We start from the raw sequence: 20,113 nt of genomic DNA, 5'->3' as shown, positions 1-20,113 counted from the left end.
ATATTGGCCAGGGCACTGGGGACAAGTCCCCTGCTCTTCTCCGAAATAGTGCCATGGAATCTTTTACGTCCACCTGAGAGGGCAGTCGGGGCCTTGGTTTAATATTTCATCCAAAAGATGCCATCTCTAACAGTGCAGCACTCCCTCAGTACTGCGCTGAAGAGTCAGCCTAGATTATGTGCTCAAGTCTCTGAAGTGGGACTTGAACCCACCACCTTTTGACTCAGAGGCAAAAGTGATACCACTGAGCCACAGCTTATGATAAAGACATCAATGCAGAGGATATTCAGAAGCTGCAATATACTCAGTTTTGTTTTTAGTAGAAGCACTGTACAGATTCCATTTAGGCAGGATTCTCTTTTACTTCAATAAATCCAAATTACCTTCAAGTTTAATCAGCAGCTCCTTTTTGACACCTTCAGAAGGCTATGTTTCAAGGCTAACAGAGATGAGTTCTCCACACCATATACTTCATTGTGCCAGGAATTCTGAAATCTTTCAGAAATTCTCGGCAAATTAACTTTGCTTGCTGCAAAGAATTTTTCAAAATTTTTAAAAATATTGTTCATGAAGTGGCCATGTGCTCCCCCCTTTTGGTCTAGAGACATTATGAAGTCACGACATTTGAACAATCTCAAACAGTGTCACTCCCATGTGGTCATAAATGAAAAGCAGAACATTGAAGTGACTGGGCAATTCATAATTTCTTGAGTGTGTTCGGGATAGTTTTCAACAGCAGTAAGTCCTAGAGGCAACAAGGGGGCAAGCCATACTAGATTTAGTAATGAGTAATGAACCAGATTTAGTTAACGGCTTAACTGTACGCGAACATCTATCTAATAGCGATCATAACATGATCGAGTTCAATGTAGTGTTTGAAAGGGAAAAAAGTGAGTCAGCTACTAAGATTCTAGACTTGGGTAAGGCCGACTTCAATGGGATGAAACAGAGACTGTCCACAGTAAACTGGGCAAATCTGTTAATGGGCAAAACGACTGATGATCAGTGGGAAATGTTTAAAGAAACATTTAACGTGATACAGAATCGGTTTATACCCCTGAGGGGCAAGAACTCTACTTGCCAAAAAACAGCCATGGACAACTAAAGAGGTAAGGGACAGTATAAGACATAAGGAAAGGGCATACAAAAAGGCAAAAAATGGCACAGATCCTGGCGAATGGGAAAGATACAAAGATCAACAAAGGGTTACAAAACAGATAGTAAGAGCTACAAAAAGAGAGTATGAAAAGAAATTTGAAAGGAATATCAAAACCAATATGAAGAACTTTTATAGTTATATTAGGAAAAAGAGGGTGGTCAGGAGCAGTGTTGGCCCCTTAAAAACTGAAAGTGGGGATATTGTCATTGACAATGGGGAAATGGCAGACATGTTGAATAATTACTTTGCGTCAGTATTTACAGTAGAAAAAGAGGATAGCATGCCGGAAATCCCAAGAAAACTAATATTGAATCTGGGGCAGGAACTCGATAAAATTAATATAAGTAAAGCAACAGTAATGAAGAAAATAATAGCACTAAAGAGTGACAAATCCCCAGGACCAGATGGTTTCCATCCCAGGGTTTTAAAGGAAATAGGTGAGCACATTGCAGATGCCCTAACTATAATCTTTCAAAGTTCTCTAGATTCAGGAACAGTCCCTCTGGATTGGAAAATTGCACATCACTCCGCTTTTTAAGAAAGGAGAGAGGGGGAAACCAGGGAATTATAGACCAGTTAGCCTAACATCTGTTGTGGGGAAAATGCTGGAGTCTATAATTAAGGATAGGGTGACTGAACACCTCGAGAATTTTCAGTTAATCAGAGAGAGCCAGCATGGATTTGTGAAAGGTAGGTCGTGCCTGACAAACCTACCTGAATTTTTTGAAGAGGTGACTAAAGTAGTGGACAGGGGAATGTCAATGGATGTTATTTATATGGACTTCCAGAAGGCATTTGATAAGGTCCCACATAAGAGACTGTTAGCTAAGATAGAAGCCCATGGAATCGAGGGAAAAGTACGGACTTGGTTCGGAAGCTGGCTGAGCGAAAGGCGACAGAGAGTAGGGATAATGGGTAGGTACTCACATTGGCAGGATGTGACTTGTGGAGTCCAGCAGGGATTTGTCTTGGAGCCTCAATTATTCACAATATTTATTAATGACTTAGATGAAGGCATAGAAAGTCTCATATCTAAGTTTGCCGATGACACAAAGATTGGTGGCATTGTAAGTAGTGTAGATGAAAACATAAAATTACAAAGCGATATTGATAGATTAGGCGAATGGGCAAAACTGTGGCAAATGGAATTCAATGTAGACAAATATGAGGTCATCCACTTTGGATCAAAAAAGGATAGAACAGGGTACTTTCTAAATGGTAAAAAGTTAAAAACAGTGGATGTCCAAAGGGACCTAGGGGTTCAGGTACATAGGTCATTGAAGTGTCATGAACAGGTGCAGAAAATAATCAATAAGGCAAATGGAATGCTGGCCTTTATATCTAGAGGACTAGAGTACAAGGGGGCAGAAGTTATGCTGCAGCTATACAAAACCCTGGTTAGACCGCACCTGGAGTACTGTGAGCAGTTCTGGGCACCGCACCGCACCTTCGGAAGGACGTATTGGCCTTGGAGGGAGTGCAGCGTAGGTTTACTAGAATGATACCCAGACTTCAAGGGTTAAGTTACGAGGAAAGATTACACAAATTGGGGTTGTATTCTCTGAAGTTTTGAAGGTTAAGGGGTGATCTGATCGAAGTTTATAAGATATTAAGGGGAACGGATAGGGTGGATAGAGAGAAACTATTTCCACTGGTTGGGGATTCTAGGAGTAGGGGGCACAGTCTAAAAATTAGAGCCAGACCTTTCAGGAGCGAGATTAGAAAACATTTCTACACACAAAGGGTGGTAGAAGTTTGGAACTCTCTTCCGCAAACGGCAATTGATACTAGCTCAATTGCGAAATTTAAATCTGAGATAGCTAGCGTTTTGGCAATCAAAGGTATTAAGGGATATGGGCCAAAGGCGGGTATATGGAGTTAGATCACAGATCAGCCATGATCTTATCAAATGGCGGAGCAGGCACGAGGGGCTGAATGGCCTACTCCTGTTCCTATGTTCCTATAATGTGGAGATGCCGGTGATGGACTGGGGTGGACAAATGTAAGGAATCTTACAACACCAGGTTATAGTCCAACAAATTTATTTTAAAATCACAAGCTTTCGGAGATTATCTCCTTCGTCAGATGATTGAATGAAAAGGTTCTCAAATCGCATATCTTATACGATGTTGGGACAGCATCACACCAATCAAAAGGTGTCGTTGTTATTCAAACAGCCCAGTCACGGAGAACAGCACGTCCCAGTACACTCGATATACATTGTGTCTTTTACACAGGCAGGCAGAAAGAAACTCAAAATGGCAGAGAGAGAGAGAGAGAGAGAATTTTAAAAAACATATAAATTTTTTTTTTTTTTTTTGGCCTGTTTGAATAACAACGACACCTTTTGATTGGTGTGATGCTGTCCCAACATCGTATAAGATATGCGATTTGAGAACCTTTTCATTCAATCATCTGACGAAGGAGATAATCTCCGAAAGCTTGTGATTTTAAAATAAATTTGTTGGACTATAACCTGGTGTTGTAAGATTCCTTACATATGTTCCTATAAGCATTCCAAATCACTATTTTAAAACCCGAAACATCTATTAAAATTCACTTTCATTTTGAATCAACATTTTCACAATATTTTGCCACCTTTACAGCAGCAATCATTTTCTGTATGATGCCGCTGGAGTGCACTCTGAGCACTTGTTCAGTGACTGACTTCTCCAAAAATTTCCAAGATACCCATCACCGAAATGGAGCAATCTATCTGGAAAATGTTAGGTCACGTGAGGATCCCTTCATTTTGCATGTATTTTTAAAACTATATATTCTTCCCCTAACCACCCACCCACAAGGGTTCTTCTTTCTCCACAGACTCATTCAGCAAATAAGGAAAAGACTCCTCTGCAGCAAGCGTATCACCAACTATGTGCTGTGATTGCCAGTAGGTCACCAAGGCTTCTGTATGATTGCCGGGCTGAAGGCATGTTGTGGGGTAAAATCGATGTAGTCAGTTTTTTCTCTTCTTTCTTCCCCATCAACACTCTTGTTGAACATTCCAGTACCATGAGCAAACTGTTAGGGCAATGCAAGACACAGGCAACCCTAGAACCCATGCCCACACACTTGTGTAGAAGTGCCCTTACAGCTGAATTTTGTGGAGAAGAGCGGAGCTTTTTATACATATTTTAAAAGCAGCTTATTTGAGACTTCAAAACAGGCAATATTTTCAAAACGCAATGATGTGCTAAAATGCCAGAGACAATTATCAGAAATAATGTAAATACAGCTATCAATTGTGATGTGCACACGTCAAACATTTCAAACTAGTGTGGTGGTGCATTTTTAACTACAAGTAGTATAGTATTTTTCAGTGAGTGCTTTGTGATGTGTTACTGCTCTCCAGCATAGTTTATAAATCATTTGCAAAGAGGAAAATCAAATACAGATGAATGGTAGCATCAGAATAGTTAAATCAGAAAAACCTCCATTGATTCCCTTTAGTCATCTGACATTTTCCAAGCCAACTTCATTTTTCTCTGCTTTGCACTAACTTGCCTCTAGATTCATGAGGAGGTCCTCTCTGATCCATCATTGGGCCCCTTGGATCTCCCATCATCCCTCTTGGATCTCCCATAGGCCCTCTTGGTTCACCCAGTGGCCCACGTGGCTCACCCATTGGGCCCCTCTGTTCGCCAATGGGTCCTCTCTGTTCTCCCATTGGCCCTGCTCTCATGTCATGTTGCATTCCTCGTGGTTCATGGGCATTTCTCAAGTCAGGAGGCGGTCCTCTGCCATCGTGACCAGGCACATGGTGCATGGGAGGGCCCTGATGTGGTGGACCAATAAACCCTCTGAAAAGCAAAAAAATAAAATTAGCTATAGATCAATTAGTCGGCAATTATGAAAATTAAATATGCTAATGAAATGAGGCAGCCACTTAATGGGAATAAATTCTGGAACATGCAAATAATCCTCATTATCCAATTACTAAAAGTAAACCAATGAACTGTGCATCAATTGTGATTTACAGTAACATAGCCTGAAAATGTTTAAGAACTATCACCAATTCATAATTTACAGTAGACTAATTTGATAACAGAAAAAAATGGCCATTGAGGTCTTTAACAGGGGAACTGTTGTACATTATAACACGAAGAGGAGAATATGAAAAATCTATCTGAATGAGTATGATGGTTATACTCCACCACTTTATGAAAACCTCTAACTGCCCTCATTATAAAGTCATACAATTTCATATAAACAAACTGACTATTGATTTTATTTAAAATAACTTAATTGGCTAACCTAGTTATGGTTCGGTTATGGTGCTGCCTAGGGGCTGCTTTCATATATCAGACTTTTTCCCCATTACAGTATTTGCAATGAATTAGTGACTGAGCAACTTTTTTTTTTCCCAGTGCATTTTCGTGCCCAAAATAAGAGATATCCAAGTTGAGAAATGGGATGCATTTCTAACTTTGCATCACCATAAAGCAATCCAAGGTCAGGATTAGCAACAATTTCGAGTAAAAATCCCCCAATGTATTGTAACTCCAATCTCATAACTGTAGGACACTTCCATTCAATTTGCCACAACAGCCATCCTTACACAATTGGTCTCAATGTCATGCAAAAATAGGAATCAGCCTATGCTATTGTTCCTGATTGCTATCCAGTGATCCTTGCTGGAAAGTAAATGTACATGGACTTCAGTTGGGTGCCAATGCTCAATGTCAAGCTCTCAAAATGGCCACATTAGCAGGACTGGAGAGCTGCCAGTACTCGCTAATCCATAACCAGCATAGGCACAGCCTTCAGGAGAGGAGAAAATCTGGGGATACATGGGTGAAAGGAACTATGAAAAATAACAGCTGAATTGGACTTCACCCCCTCCAAAAAAAAAATCAAAAAGGGTCAACACTGAGCTGGCAATCACTGAAGTTGGTCAATAGATTTTTTTCCCCTTTTGATAGTGGTCTGTGAACAAAACTCAGTCCCACCGTAACCACCACTTCTCTTATTATATACCTCAAAAATTGAGCTCAATATGCAACCAAAATTTGGAAAGACAAAGTCCAAATGCTGAATGTTTTTCAAAGTTTAATTGAACATGGTATAAAAATGTCACATTCCCATCATTACACTACTGAAATTCTAGGGACATAATTACAACTTGGAAAGTGGTTCCAGATTTACAATACTGTCATGTGTCCAAATATTAATCACTGAAAAACCAATAGATTAAATTAAGATAAAAATCGCTATGCACCACACAGCTGCAGAATGAATAGTTGCATTCTTCTCAAATTATTTTTTCTAAATTAGACCACATGGGATTGCCAATGGCACAGAGCAATAACAAATAATTGTGTACCCACATTTTTAATTTTATTCTCCCCTTTTTTGGCCACACATTATCCAGGCCAAGAGTGAGGGGAGACTGCTCCCTAGACTCTTACACTAACACATGCTCACCTGGGAAAGGAATGGCCATCAAATTTCCCTCCCTCTCTATGGACTATCACAAGACTACCATTTAGTATCTTCTCTAGACAGACATTAACAAAATCAAGTATTTGTTGGGTACGTGACTAATTGTGGATCTGTAACCACGTTATATTCTTTCATGAAGCACCAACCTACAATGCCAGTAAATGAATATTAGGTGCCAACTCAAAAACACACAGTTTTGCAATCAGAAATTATAGGCAAAACAGAAAACCAAGGGCCAAGTTTCCTTTTCTCAACTCAGAAGTGTGCAAGGAAACAATTAGGCAAGTTATAAAAAAAATCTTACAGGCTACCACTTACCTAGGTTCCACCTCCCCAGTGACAGAAAGCAGAGTCCCTCCACGTGGATCATTTGGTGCATCTCCCAGCAAACCTCTTGGAGCTGGAGCCGGAGCCCCACCTACCGGGGGACCCCGTTGCATGTTGCCTCTGGGGTCCTGGATTGGGACTGGAAGGGAAAAAAGAATCGCTGTCAAAAGATGTGTAAAGTGTGTGCATGATGTTGTACATTACAATAAAACAGATGGGAAGGAAGCTGAATCCTTTTATTTTATGGGGTTTCCAGCTTCACAGAGCATTAATGATTATTTCCTGCCTGCTGCAACATCTGCAGCCAAGCTGCCTGGTGGGTAACCTGCTCCCAGGCCTTCAGGCCACTGCAAAACTAGTCCTGAATGATGCATGGGTGAAGCTTAAGGATGATTCGACCTCCCCAAGGAAAAGCATCTGTCACCCGGTTAATGCTTCCCAACTGTAACACATCTGAGATCAAGATGAAGTGGTACTAATAAGCTTCCTGCCATTCTAAACACCATGCAACAATCAGCATTCAATTATGCTATGCCACAGCGGACAACTAGAAACGCAACCATTTGACAGTTAGCCTTTAATACCCTTTTAGAGATTTAAATAATTTATGCTCTGTAAAACTGTATAAACTTTTTTAATGTGCATTCTTACAAACAAATATATTTAAAAATGCAAATTTAAAGCAACCATTCAGCTCAGATAGCAAATGAGAATATCCTAAACCTGCATAACAAACAGCTTTAAACTAATCTCTGTTCAATGCTGCAATAGGCCTTTAGTATTCTGGTCTTGCAGATACAAAACATTTCACTTTGTTTCCCCTCACAATCACATAGGACTACTACTTGCTGGCAAGCCAGCTTCACATGCAGCAAATATCATGATATGCATCTGCCTGATTTTGGAGATTTTAACCACTGCACACAGAATAATTCAAGAGCCTCAACTCTGCATATAGGTTAGATTTGCTTCTGACTACAAAAACAAAATCTGCAGGACAGGCTCAATTCAAGTTATATAGCCTTTAAATACCATGCAAGATGATAGTAAATGACAATCTTATTAACCTGCAAGTTATTTTACAGCTGAATTTTAGAAATAGAAAGGTTTTTCTGTGTTATATGGCAACATTAACTGTTTTAAGCAACATACTGAGACTCAAGTTGACCCAAAAACACCTCTTTAAAAAAAACAAAAGCAGCACCAATACATTTTTAAAAAGTAAACAGGCAAGATCTAGGTTTTGAGATATTTATTTTAATGTTAAAGTTTACACTGCACATTTCCAGTCAAATGAGTTAAATATTGGAACAAGAAATATCTTGGAACAATTCGTCCCTGCACAAATTTTGATAAAACACCATGCGCTCCTTATTAAAATCAGCTCTTCGATTCCACATCAAGACTTCTCAACCTTGTACTGCATGCTTCCCCCTCCTCTTTTAATCACATTTGAACAGATTTGAAATTATTGTTGAGACCCACTCACTCTGAATACACCCTCTCACAGCTGGCCAATCATGCAAAAGTCTCCAACCATTTCTTAATGTCTCTAAACCTTCATTAAGTGCAAACATCTTGGCTGGAATTAGTCCAGAGTTCTAGCGTTCTAACTCTTCCCTCAATGATGAGGATCCAAATGCTGGCTCCCTACTATCCGGGCCACAGAAGTCTTTATTCTGATTCCTGACCAATGATTGCTATGGGCATAAGACAACCTGGGCAATTTTTACTGGAGTAAAAGAAAACAATTCAGAGCTTTCTCATATTTAGCAAATGCTCCAAGTGAGGGACGATGATAATGCAGCTGGATGCAAAGTATAAACTGTACTAAGACCACAACTCGACAGTTGCAGAATGAACTCCAGCCTGCTTCCCAATATGGGAGTTCACAGTTCTAACCCACTATGCTCCAGAACAGGTTAACCTGTCTCTGCCACGATCATTATTGGACAATCTCACTTAATAAAGATCAACCTTTGTCTATCAGTTACATTTTAGCTGTCAAAATGTCAGGTTACTCTGCAAGAATACACAACGTATAGCATGACTACCTCAGGCACAAGGAAACCATTAATAACAAAGATAGATTTTTTAAAATAACAAAGCCAACCAGGTTTGTTCTTTAATTTGGGAATATAAAGTTTTACAAAAATGTGAGTTACAAAGCAAAAGCCCCACTGAGCCATATTCGGGGCCATCCAATCTGGTGTTTTCTTCAATCTACTATAGCTTGCATTACATTTATGAACAGTTTTAAAGATGCAATCACACAGTACATAGAGAAGTCTGGTACGTCTCCAAAAGTTCTCAGATTCACAATTCACCACTAGATGTGGGTATGGCATAGGTACAGTTTTAACTGCAAAGAACTACACAAAGAAAGCTGTTCTTTGTGCCAACGGGAGCTTCTGCTATTAATTAAAATATTGTCTCACTAATAATCCTCAGGGCTATGAAACAGTGTTTTTTGGGATAGAAGTAGATACCTATCCATGGGGATTCAGTGAGGCAACAGCTAACCTTTAAGGAAAAGCTGTGGTGAGGACAGAAAAGTGGAGTCCTTGTTCACAATATGCATTTAATTTTTTAATATTGGCCATTCAACAATATTTTAACATGAATGCATTTATATTTTGTATTTTACTATGACTTGTAGCTTCAATTAACAAAGCTCACTCTAAACATTTAACTGGGTTCAGTGGAATCTCTCCATGTGTATGTAATGATGTGGAGATGCCGGTGATGGACTGGGGTTGACAATTGTAAACAATTTTACAACACCAAGTTATAGTCCAGCAATTTTATTTTAAATTCACAAGCTTTCAGAGGCTTCCTCCTTCTTCAGGTGAACGTTGTTGGAAATAACAAGGGTGACAAACTACTCTGCAATAAAGGTAAGGCAATAACAGAAATCTATATTGAAAGAATGCTTCTAAGATGCCATAAATTACACATTAGTGCCCACTAAATTACGGCTTTCACATCAACTGAGTATCAAGTGACAAAGGATTTAACCACTTCAGAAACTCGACAACCCTGGTAATCAGAAAATTTAGCAATTTTACTGCAACGGAACTTCCAGAGTCAACAGAGAATTTAATCATTTCACTCTAATATAAATCCTACAGAGGCTGTAAAATCAGAACATTTAACCCAGGTGTCTAAACTATGGCCTGTAAGTTGTGTTGGCCCATGAGCCTTGGCAAACCGACCCATGACGCCTAGACAACTCTGATCTATTTGCACTTATATTTCCTACTTGCTGGTTTGGCCAGTTTTGAATTTTGTGGGCTTGGGAGGTTTGAATTTTCTGTTCTTAACACTGTTGCCTCTTTGGTGAATAAATTCCAGTGTCAAAACAAGTTTTGTTAGCTCATGCAGTTTGAGATATATGAAAGTTAATGGAAACATTCATTTAAAATCTACTTGGCCATGAGGTTCTATGTTATTCATGTAAATGGCCCACAAAGGCTTTGGACACTCCAAGTTTCACTACTTCAACAGGGACTACATAAAGTGGCATCAGAGGCTTTAACCATTTCTTGAGTACAAACCCCATAATGGCAGTAAAATCAAGGGTTTAATATGCTTAAAGACTTAAAGAAGCATTCCACTGAGCTGATCAAAAGTGACTTGACTTAAATATAGTTCCCAGCATTTGTTTAAACTTGATAGTCATCATAGCTGATGAACTCTTCCAGCTGGAGATTTTGCCTTCCGAAATTTTAAGGTACTTGTACGGTGCTAAGCACAGGAACTCACAAGGTTGACAAATAGTTGACAGATTTTGGAAGCAGATAATTATAAACTTGTAGATGTTCATGATACTTCTGAAAGTAAATAATTATTTGTTCTTCTCGTATCATGCTAACATTATTTCCACATCCAAAAGTTACAGGGTAGGAAACATAAATTCAGCAAAAGGAGGCAGAACTCCAGGACATGGAAAAAGAATGTAGGGAAAAAGGACAAGCAATTACTCAAAGTCAAAGTGAGCCAACACAAAATTTAACAGAGCTAGTACTAACTCAGAGGGAGAGTACAAGAGGAGTTAGTACAGAAAGAGGGAGTGTACCAATGTGACTCACAATGAAAAAGAGGTATAATTCAGCATGGGAACAAGGAATTGAAACAGCTCGCTCAAAAGCAGAATATGAAGAAATATCAGAAGTTAGTCCCAAAAAAGGCTGAATGTGTGTATTTTAGCAGCAGTATTATGACAACAGGGTGTGTTAAAGAATCAAAATTTTGAAAATAACGATCTTAGAAAGAAATGACAGAAAATGAGTGCCAATCGCATATTGGATGATCAAATAATTGACAACTAATCGATAGTAACACAAATGGATCAAAAATTTGAAGAAAGGATTGGGTATCTATCGTACCAAATTCATGGTCACCATGAATTAAGAAACCCCACTCCCCCAGAAGATTACTACAGAGACCCATACAATTCTAAAAAAAAGGGCTACCCAGATGGGACCTCCCACTGCCTTTATACCACAAAGGGACAGCTCTATTACAGTCCTTAATGGCTGAGTTCTTCAGCCAGTAGTGAGAAATTCAACAAAGGAATACCCAGCAGAAACAGCTTATAAAGTGGCTGTTTCTTGAGAAGTGCAAGACTTGAAAATGTATTAAACTTTATTTTGTTTAACAGGATCCGAAACTCATCAATATCTTTAGCCTGCTATATCATAATGCATATTCCCATAGTTTGTACAAACAGACAGCAGGAACCAATATTAACCCCATGTGTGTATTGTGGTTAGAAATATATTATCCAAGAAAGATGCTTAATTTTTGTCACATCAATCATCGGCCCATAGAGATAACCGGGAAAACTCCAAATTATTATAGGAAATAGAAAAGATAAATTAAAATTCAGAAAACCAAGGTAATTAGATGCCCGCAATACAAATATAGAGAAGTCATTGCAATGGCATTCACAAGTTCACCAAACCATAAGCTGAAGCATTACTGGACCCAAAAGAGCCAGGTCAGGCAGATGGAAATCATATTGCTCAGCAGATGTAAGAGTTAAGCAATGGCAAAGAAAAGGATAGGCCGACTGATGCACAACACATTCATACAACTGATCCAAACATTTTTCAACCAATTGAAAATTTTGACCTAAATGAGAATGATTATGCTGGTCCAATTACATTTCTGACAAAAGAAAGTGTTAATGAGATGCCCAATTATAACAAATTAAGTTCCCAACAAAAAAATGTGGTATGGGTGGATTGTGGTACTAAACTACATCCTTTGCTGGTACAAAATCCAGAATAATTGTAAACAATAGAGTACTATTTTTAGGAAAACCTCAGATCCAATCAACAATCCTGCTGAGGTAAAATATTTCAGGAAATAATGGTTGGAGTGAAATTCTCAGATTTAAATGATAATGAAAGGTACATTAAGAAAGTTGGCCTAATTATTTTTGAACGGCTATGACTATAGACTCAGACAGAAGTCAAAAGAATCACAGGTTAATCTGAATGTGCAAAAGAGGTGTTGTAAAAATCTTTGCTTCCAGGGGAAGTTATTACCCTGATAAGAACCACTGACATAAGGCCCTCGAAAGTTAAGCAGTAAAGGCAAATTTTCAATAGTCAAGCGAAACCATGATAAATAATGCCTTTGGCAATGCTGCACCCTGGAAAGAGGAGTGTTTTGTTATGAACTTAGTACAAATTTAAATATGTTTATCATGGACGCCTATCATTGCAGAAAAACAAATACCTACACAGGAAACTGGCGTTTAGTAACAGTCTGCTAGCATATGGAAATGATCCATAGTACAATTCAGGACACCTCATATGTACAAGCCTTACATTTGAATAAACAGCTTGGATTCCCAATGGAAGATCTATACTGAAAAGGATGTTATGAAGTCAGTGATTTAATTGGAGGTAAAATTCCATTATTGCCACATTCCACAATAGTTCCAGTGGATTGAGTATTAAGTGAATTCAGTGACTGAACTACTTTACGATAGAAATCATACAGAAGCAGTAAAATCACTTCCTTTTAACTATTTCACAAAAGAAATCATACCGAGGCAGTAAAATCAGAGGGTTTAACCAATGCACTTAATAGAAACCACTACAAGTGAAATAGTGATCAATAATAGTCAATGGGAATGACCACGTTTTGTGAAGTAATTTATTTAGCTTTCAGAAGTAGCATGCATAGTTTTAAAACATCAAACAATTTTGTCCAATAAAGTCAAACCATATTCAGAACAAGGCGTCTGTGCTGTGTGAAATTTCACCATTCACTGGGTGAACTGAATTACGCAGATCACAATTTCAAAGCCAACTCGTTCAATGAGCTTTTCAAAATTCCAAGTAAAAAGATTCCAGTCTTAGTCCAAATCCACCATCATTCCACTCCTCAAAAAACTGACCAGCAAACTCCTCTGTCCTTGCAAACTATTACATCTCCAAACTTAATTGCAGCAAGACCTGGACAACATCCAGGCTTGGGCTGATAAGTGGCAAGTAACATTCGCGCCAGATAAGTGCCAGGCAATGACCATCTCCAACAAGAGAGAGTCTAACCACCTCCCCTTGACATTCAACGGCATTACCATCGCCGAATCCCCCACCATGAACATCCTGGGGGTCACCATTGACCAGAAACTTAACTGGACCAGCCATATAAATACTGTGGCTACGAGAGCAGGTCAGAGGCTGGGTATTCTGCGGCGAGTGACTCACCTCCTGACTCCCCAAAGCCTTTCCACCATCTACAAGGCACAAGTCAGGAGTGTGATGGAATACTCTCCACTTGCCTGGATGAGTGCAGCTCCAACAACACTCAAGAAGCTCGACACCATCCAAGATAAAGCAGCCCGCTTGATTGGCACCCCATCCACCACCCTAAACATTCACTCCCTTCACCACCGGCACACTGTGGCTGCAGTGTGCACCATCCACAGGATGCACTGCAGCAACTCGCCAAGGCTTCTTCGACAGCACCTCCCAAACCCGCGACCTCTACCACCTAGAAGGACAAGGGCAGCAGGCGCATGGGAACAACACCACCTGCACGTTCCCCTCCAAGTCACACACCATCCCGACTTGGAAATATATCGCCGTTCCTTCATTGTCGCTGGGTCAAAATCCTGGAACTCCCTTCCTAACAGCACTGTGGGAGAACCGTCACCACACGGACTGCAGCGGTTCAAGAAGGCGGCTCACCACCACCTTCTCAAGGGCAATTAGGGATGGGCAATAAATGCCGGCCTTGCCAGCGACGCCCACATCCCGTGAACGAATAAAAAAAAAAAATTTGCTCTCCAAAGCCCTTGAACGTTGTCGCTTCCTATCTCTCCTGCAACTTTATTTGAATCTCTACGAGGTTTCTGCATCCCCACAGCACTAAATGGAACAGTTATGAATAGCATTCTCCATGACTGTGGTGCAGTATCCCTCCTCATCCTTTCTGCAGCCTTTGACGCAGTTGATCACACCATCCTCCTCCAAAACCTCTACTTCATTGTCCAGCTCCATGGGATTGTCCACACTTGGTTCCGCTCTTACCTATCCAAGCAATGCCAGAGAATATCTAGCAATGGCTTCTCTTCTTGCCCCGCACTGTCACCTCAGCAGTCACCAAGGATTCCTCCTCTTCATCTGCATGCTGCTCTTGGTGACAACATCCGCAGACATGTAAGCTGATGACACCAAGTCCTATTTCTCCACCACCTCTCTCGACTCCTCCATCGTTTCTGTGCTATCAGACTGCTTGTCCAACATCCAGTCTTGGATGAGCCACCATTTCCTCCAGCTCTACACTGAGATGACTGAAGCCACCATCTTTGGCCTCCACCAAACTCCACATTCTTGCCACCAACTGCACCATCCTGCCCAGTCACTATCTTAGGCAGAACCAGACTGTTTGTAACTTTTATTCTATTCGATCTCGTGTTTAAATCCATCCGTGGTCTCACCCTCGTCTCAGTAGCCTCCCCTCTGAACTCACCATTCCTGTGCATCTCCCCTCCCTTCTTAGGCCCCACCTAATTACCTCTTTAAATACCTCTAACATTCCATCTTTCTCTCCTTCTTTAAGACGCTCCTTAAAACCCACTTCTTTGACCAAGTCTATCAGGTTAGTTAAACACAATTTGTCTTTAACAAATCTGTGCTGGCTTTCCCTAATCAATCCACACTCGTCCCGGATTGTTTCTAAACGTTTCCCCACCACTGAGTTTAAACTTACTGGTATATAGTTGCTGGGTTTATCCTTACACCTTTTTTTGAACAAGGGTGTAATATTTGCAATTCTCCAGTCCTCTGGCACCATCCCCATATCCAAGGATGTTTGGAAGATTATGGCCATTACCTTCACAATTTCCACCCTTACTTCCTTCAGCAGCCTAGGATGCATCCCATCCAGAACGGGTGACTTATCTACTTTAAGTATAGCTAGCCTTTCTAGTACCTCTTTATCAATTTTTAGCCCATCCAGTATCTCAACTATATCTTCCTTTATTGAGACTCTGGCAGCACCTTCTTCCTTGGTAAAGGCAGATGCAAAGTACACATTTAGTACCTCGGCCATGCCCTCTGCCTCCATGAGTACATCTCCTTTATTATTTATATGCCTGTAGAAGATTTTTGGATTCCATCTCAAATTTAGGGCGCATTTACACTATAATTAAAACATTAGAGCAAAGCAGTTCCACTTCGCATTGCAACACGCGTTATAGTATAAACGCAACCTGAATTTCTTTTTTATTCGTTCATGGGATGTGGGCGTCGCTGGCGAGGCCGGCATTTATTGCCCATCCCTAATTACCCTTGAGAAGGTGGTGGTGAGCCACCTTCTTGAACCGCTGCAGTCCATGTGGTGACAGTTCTCCCACAGTGCTGTTAGGAAGGGAGTTCCAGGATTTTGACCCAGCGACAATAAAGGAACGGTGATTTATTTCCAAGTCGCGATGGTGAGAGACTTGGAGGGGAACGTGCAGGTGGTGTTGTTCCCATGTGCCTGCTGCCCTTGTCCTTGTCCTTCTAGGTGGTAGAGGTCGTGGGTTTGGGAGGTGCTGTCGAAGAAGCCTTGGCGAGTTGCTGCAGTGCATCCTGTGGATGGTACACACTGCAGCCACAGTGCGCCGGTGAAGGGAGTGAATGTTTAAGGTGGTGGATGGGGTGCCAATCAAGCGGGCTGCTTTGTCCTGGATGGTGTCGAGCTTCTGAGTGTTGTTGGAGCTGCACTCATCCAGGAAAGTGGAGAGTATTCCATCACACTCCTAACTTGTGCCTTCTAGATGATGGAAAGGCTTTGGGGAGTCAGGAGGTGAGTCACTCGCCGCTGAATACCCAGCCTCTGACCTGCTCTCGTAGCCACAGTATTTATATGGCTGGTCCAGTTAAGTTTCTGGTCAATGGTGACCCCCAGGATGTTCATGGTGGGGGATTCGGCGATGGTAATACCGTTGAAAGTCATGGGGAGGTGGTTAGACTCTCTCTTGTTGGAGATGGTCATTGCCTGGCACTTGTCTGGCGCGAATGTCACTTGCCACTTATCAGCCCAAGCATGGATCTTGTCCAGGTCTTGCTGCATGCGGGCTCGGACTGCTTCATTATCTGAGGGGTTGCGAATGGAACTGAACACTGCGCAATCATCTGCGAACATCCCCATTTCTGACCTTATGATGGAGGGAAGGTCATTGATGAAGCAGCTGAAGATGGTTGGGCCTAGGACACTGCCCTGAGGAACTCCTGCAGCAATGTCCTGGGGCTGAGATGATTGGCCTCCAACAACCACTACCATCTTCCTTTGTGCTAGGTATGACCCCAGCCACTGGAGAGTTTTCCCCCTGATTCCCATTGACTTCAATTTTACTGGGGCTCCTTGGTGCCACACTTGGTCAAATGCTGCCTTGATATCAAGGGCAGTCACTCTCACCTCACCTCTGGAATTCAGCTCTTTTGTCCATGTTTGGACCAAGGCTGTAATGAGGTCTGGAGCCGAGTGGTCCTGGTGGAACCCAAACTGAGCATCGGTGAGCAGGTTATTGGTGAGTAAGTGCTGCTTGATAGCACTGTCGACGCCACCTTCCATCATTTTGCTGATGGTTGAGAGTAGACTGATGGGGCAGTAATTGGCCAGATTGGATTTGTCCTGCTTTTTGTGGATAGGACATACCTGGGCAATTTTCCACATTGTCGGGTAGATGCCAGTGTTGTAGCTTTACTGGAACAGCTTGGCTAGAGGCACAGCTAGTTCTGGAGCACAAGTCTTCAGCACTACAGCTGGGATGTTGTTGGGCCCATAGCCTTTGCTATATCCAGTGCACTCAGCCATTTCTTGATATCACGTGGAGTGAATCGAATTGGCTGAAGACTGGCTTCTGTGATGGTGGGGATAGCGGGAAGAGGCAGAGATGGATCATCCACTCGGCACTTCTGGCTGAAGATGGTTGCAAACGCTTCAGCCTTGTCTTTTGCACTCACATGCTGGACTCCACCATCATTGAGGATGGGGATGTTTACAGAGCCTCCTCCTCCCGTTAGTTGTTTAATTGTCCACCACCATTCACGACTGGATGTGGCAGGACTGCAGAGCTTTGATCTGATCCGGAGTCGAGGCCAGACTAGATAGTGGGAGTGGTGAGGCAAAATTCCCTGGAGCCAGAAATTGCACTCCACTTTTCTCCAGGGTCAGTTCAGGCTTAACTCTGATTTGCATTGAACAAGTTTGGCACTGGTGCATAGCAAAAACCACTTAAAACTGATGACAGACCTGCAGTGCGAATGCATCTTTAAACTATTTAGGCGTGCAAAAGGAAGCAGTGAACAGAGGTTAGAAAATCTCTCCCAGGGAGAGAGTCAGGAGGAAAATTAAAGACCAACAACGCCACACCATCCCATGAAATTTTCAGCAGTAGCCTTGCACACTGCAAGACCTGCTCCTATTTCTTATGTTCTTCTAAGCCATGGTGCATATTGTCAAGGAAAACAGAAATAAAGTAAGGGGGCAGAGAAATACATAACTATTTAAACTGTCAAACAATCTTTTAAAAATCCATTTTCAATTAAAAAAGGTGCAACTTCTGAACCAGAAGTAAATGCTTTTAAATGACCACCAAAACTTATGATGTTGCACAATGCTAAGGTGTCATATGTGGTTACTAAATCAGTCAAAAATATTGGTGTGAAAGTCAATCATGCATCCTTACTTATCCACTTGCAGTTTAGTTAAATACCTTCTAATGTAGACTTTGAAGTCAATATGGTCGGCATACTGCTACATACTATTAAGTTCCTGATATGGAAGATGTTAACTAAGATCCTTGCAATGCAGCCACATTCCTCATGCTTTCTAGTCACTGGGGTTTTGTCCTGGGAAACTGTATTCTTGTTAGATAACATAACCAATGAAATACATTTTCAGCTAAATTTATCACAGTAAAATACCATCTATTTAACCTCTGACCTCAAATCTGCAACAGGAAATACATTTCATGTTTCAAAAGTTTAACCCTTACATCTCATCCAACAAAAATGAACATCTCTCAAAGAGAAAGTGACCCAGTGAAGGGTTATACCTCTCTGTTACAGGTTAGTTATAAGATCAGAGGTTAAAAATTCAATCAGACTGGTACCTTGTCCTCTCTCGATCTGTGCAGTCCCTGCGGAGGCCACAGGTGAGTGCATATTTCCTGTGAGAACACGAGATAAAGAACAGTGCAGTGGATAACCTGTCCTTCATAACATTCAGGTTTGCGCATTAAAAGTAACAGAAGCACATGCAATAACCCTTCCTTAGAACACTCTCTTTGGAAGGCTTCTGGTGACGGCAATATAAGCTGTAACTGGCACATTACTGAACAGCATTATATAACATGCCATAAAAAATGATGGTCTATCAGAGAGCATTCTAACAAGGGGCCACTATAGCACGAACAAGGATTCTCAGTAGAAGAGGGAGAAGATCAGTGATAAGGAAATCCACCGCTAACAGTAAGGGAAAAGGGTTCCATGATGACCGCCACAAAAAAATTCAATATGAAAACTGACAAGGTTAGATGAGTGAAATAAGCAACAAACAAAATATTGATTAAATCTGTACTCAAAAAGAATTTAAAAAGAGAAACAAGGAAATAAAGTGGTACAATATAGCAAAATGCTGTGTAATGCAGGAGATTCTATCAAACAGGTTTGTCAAGAATTTCTATTGTTCCAGCAAGTTAGGTTTGGCTATTTTAATTTGGAAAACCACATTTATTGCCAAAAAGCAGGTAGCTTTGAAGACCAAAAGAATTTATCCACAGCGATTAACCATTAAGAGGAGTCCCCAGTAAACCTTAAGGGAGCTAGAAACTATACTCAGCAGTTCTATATTCTGACAGTTATAAAACTGTCCTTTGAAAGCAAAACATATAAGTATCGTCCGTTCAAGGAAATTTGGTAGGAAATACTTGAAAGTACTTAGTAAAATCAGAATTATATATTTAGCATATTATCTTTGGAGTCAAACTTGCAATCTGTGGCAAACACAGATCACTAGACCAGATAGCATGTGAATACTCATATTTCTCAGATACCAACTGCCTAATATGCTCAATTGTTTTAAGATGTCCAAATACTGATTTTTTTTAAAGATAAAAGATTAATTATCTTCCTAGTGTATCACCCAATGCATGTTCTTCACATAATAAAGAACTGCATATCTGGATCACCCAGAATCCAAGAATAACTTGCAAGCTATTAATCGGATAGAATTACACAGCACAGCTCACTTTCATCGTTGCCTCCATTCTGGTGTAACTAGTTATCAGCATTTGCTCACTTGGCTGTACCAGTGTTCATTTTGAAGACTACAATAAACTACAAGTAAAAAATTATTAAAATGAAAATGAAGAAATGAACAGTGTCTTGAGTCAACAGTGCTCCTGAACTCAAAATGGAAAATGGAAGAGGGGAGGGCTACAATGATGCATGGAACACAAAGAAGCTAAAAGATCATGCCACACATCATCACTAGGACTGTCTACAACTCTTAAGGATATCTAGAATATCATCACACAATAGGACACCACACTTTCTACTTAACCACGTGCCCAAAGAGACAGCACTCCTTTGTAATGTAATGTATATACATTAAACTGTAATTCAAAATGAGTAACATTTTTACAATACAGTCTAGCAAGTTAAAATT

General features: G+C 40.7%; 1 protein-coding gene across 3 annotated transcripts in view; it reads right to left on the bottom strand.

The window, feature by feature from the left end:
* cstf2 (cleavage stimulation factor, 3' pre-RNA, subunit 2) overlaps positions 1-20,113 on the bottom strand; it is a 58,148-nt gene that overhangs the window by 20,829 nt on the left and 17,206 nt on the right. For 2 of the 3 annotated variants that reach the window (XM_067996931.1, XM_067996933.1), the window contains exons 9-11: positions 18,558-18,614; positions 6,923-7,070; positions 4,667-4,962 (exon numbers count right to left, since the gene is read on the bottom strand). In XM_067996931.1, the coding sequence (XP_067853032.1) occupies positions 4,667-4,962; positions 6,923-7,070; positions 18,558-18,614 (501 nt within the window). The remainder of the gene's footprint in view (positions 1-4,666; positions 4,963-6,922; positions 7,071-18,557; positions 18,615-20,113) is intronic. The other variant, XM_067996932.1, reaches the window with a different exon arrangement.

This window comes from Heptranchias perlo, chromosome 15 (genome assembly GCF_035084215.1).
Source record: "Heptranchias perlo isolate sHepPer1 chromosome 15, sHepPer1.hap1, whole genome shotgun sequence".
Classification (NCBI taxonomy): domain Eukaryota; kingdom Metazoa; phylum Chordata; class Chondrichthyes; order Hexanchiformes; family Hexanchidae; genus Heptranchias; species Heptranchias perlo.
This window is presented reverse-complemented; position numbering and strand designations above follow the sequence as displayed.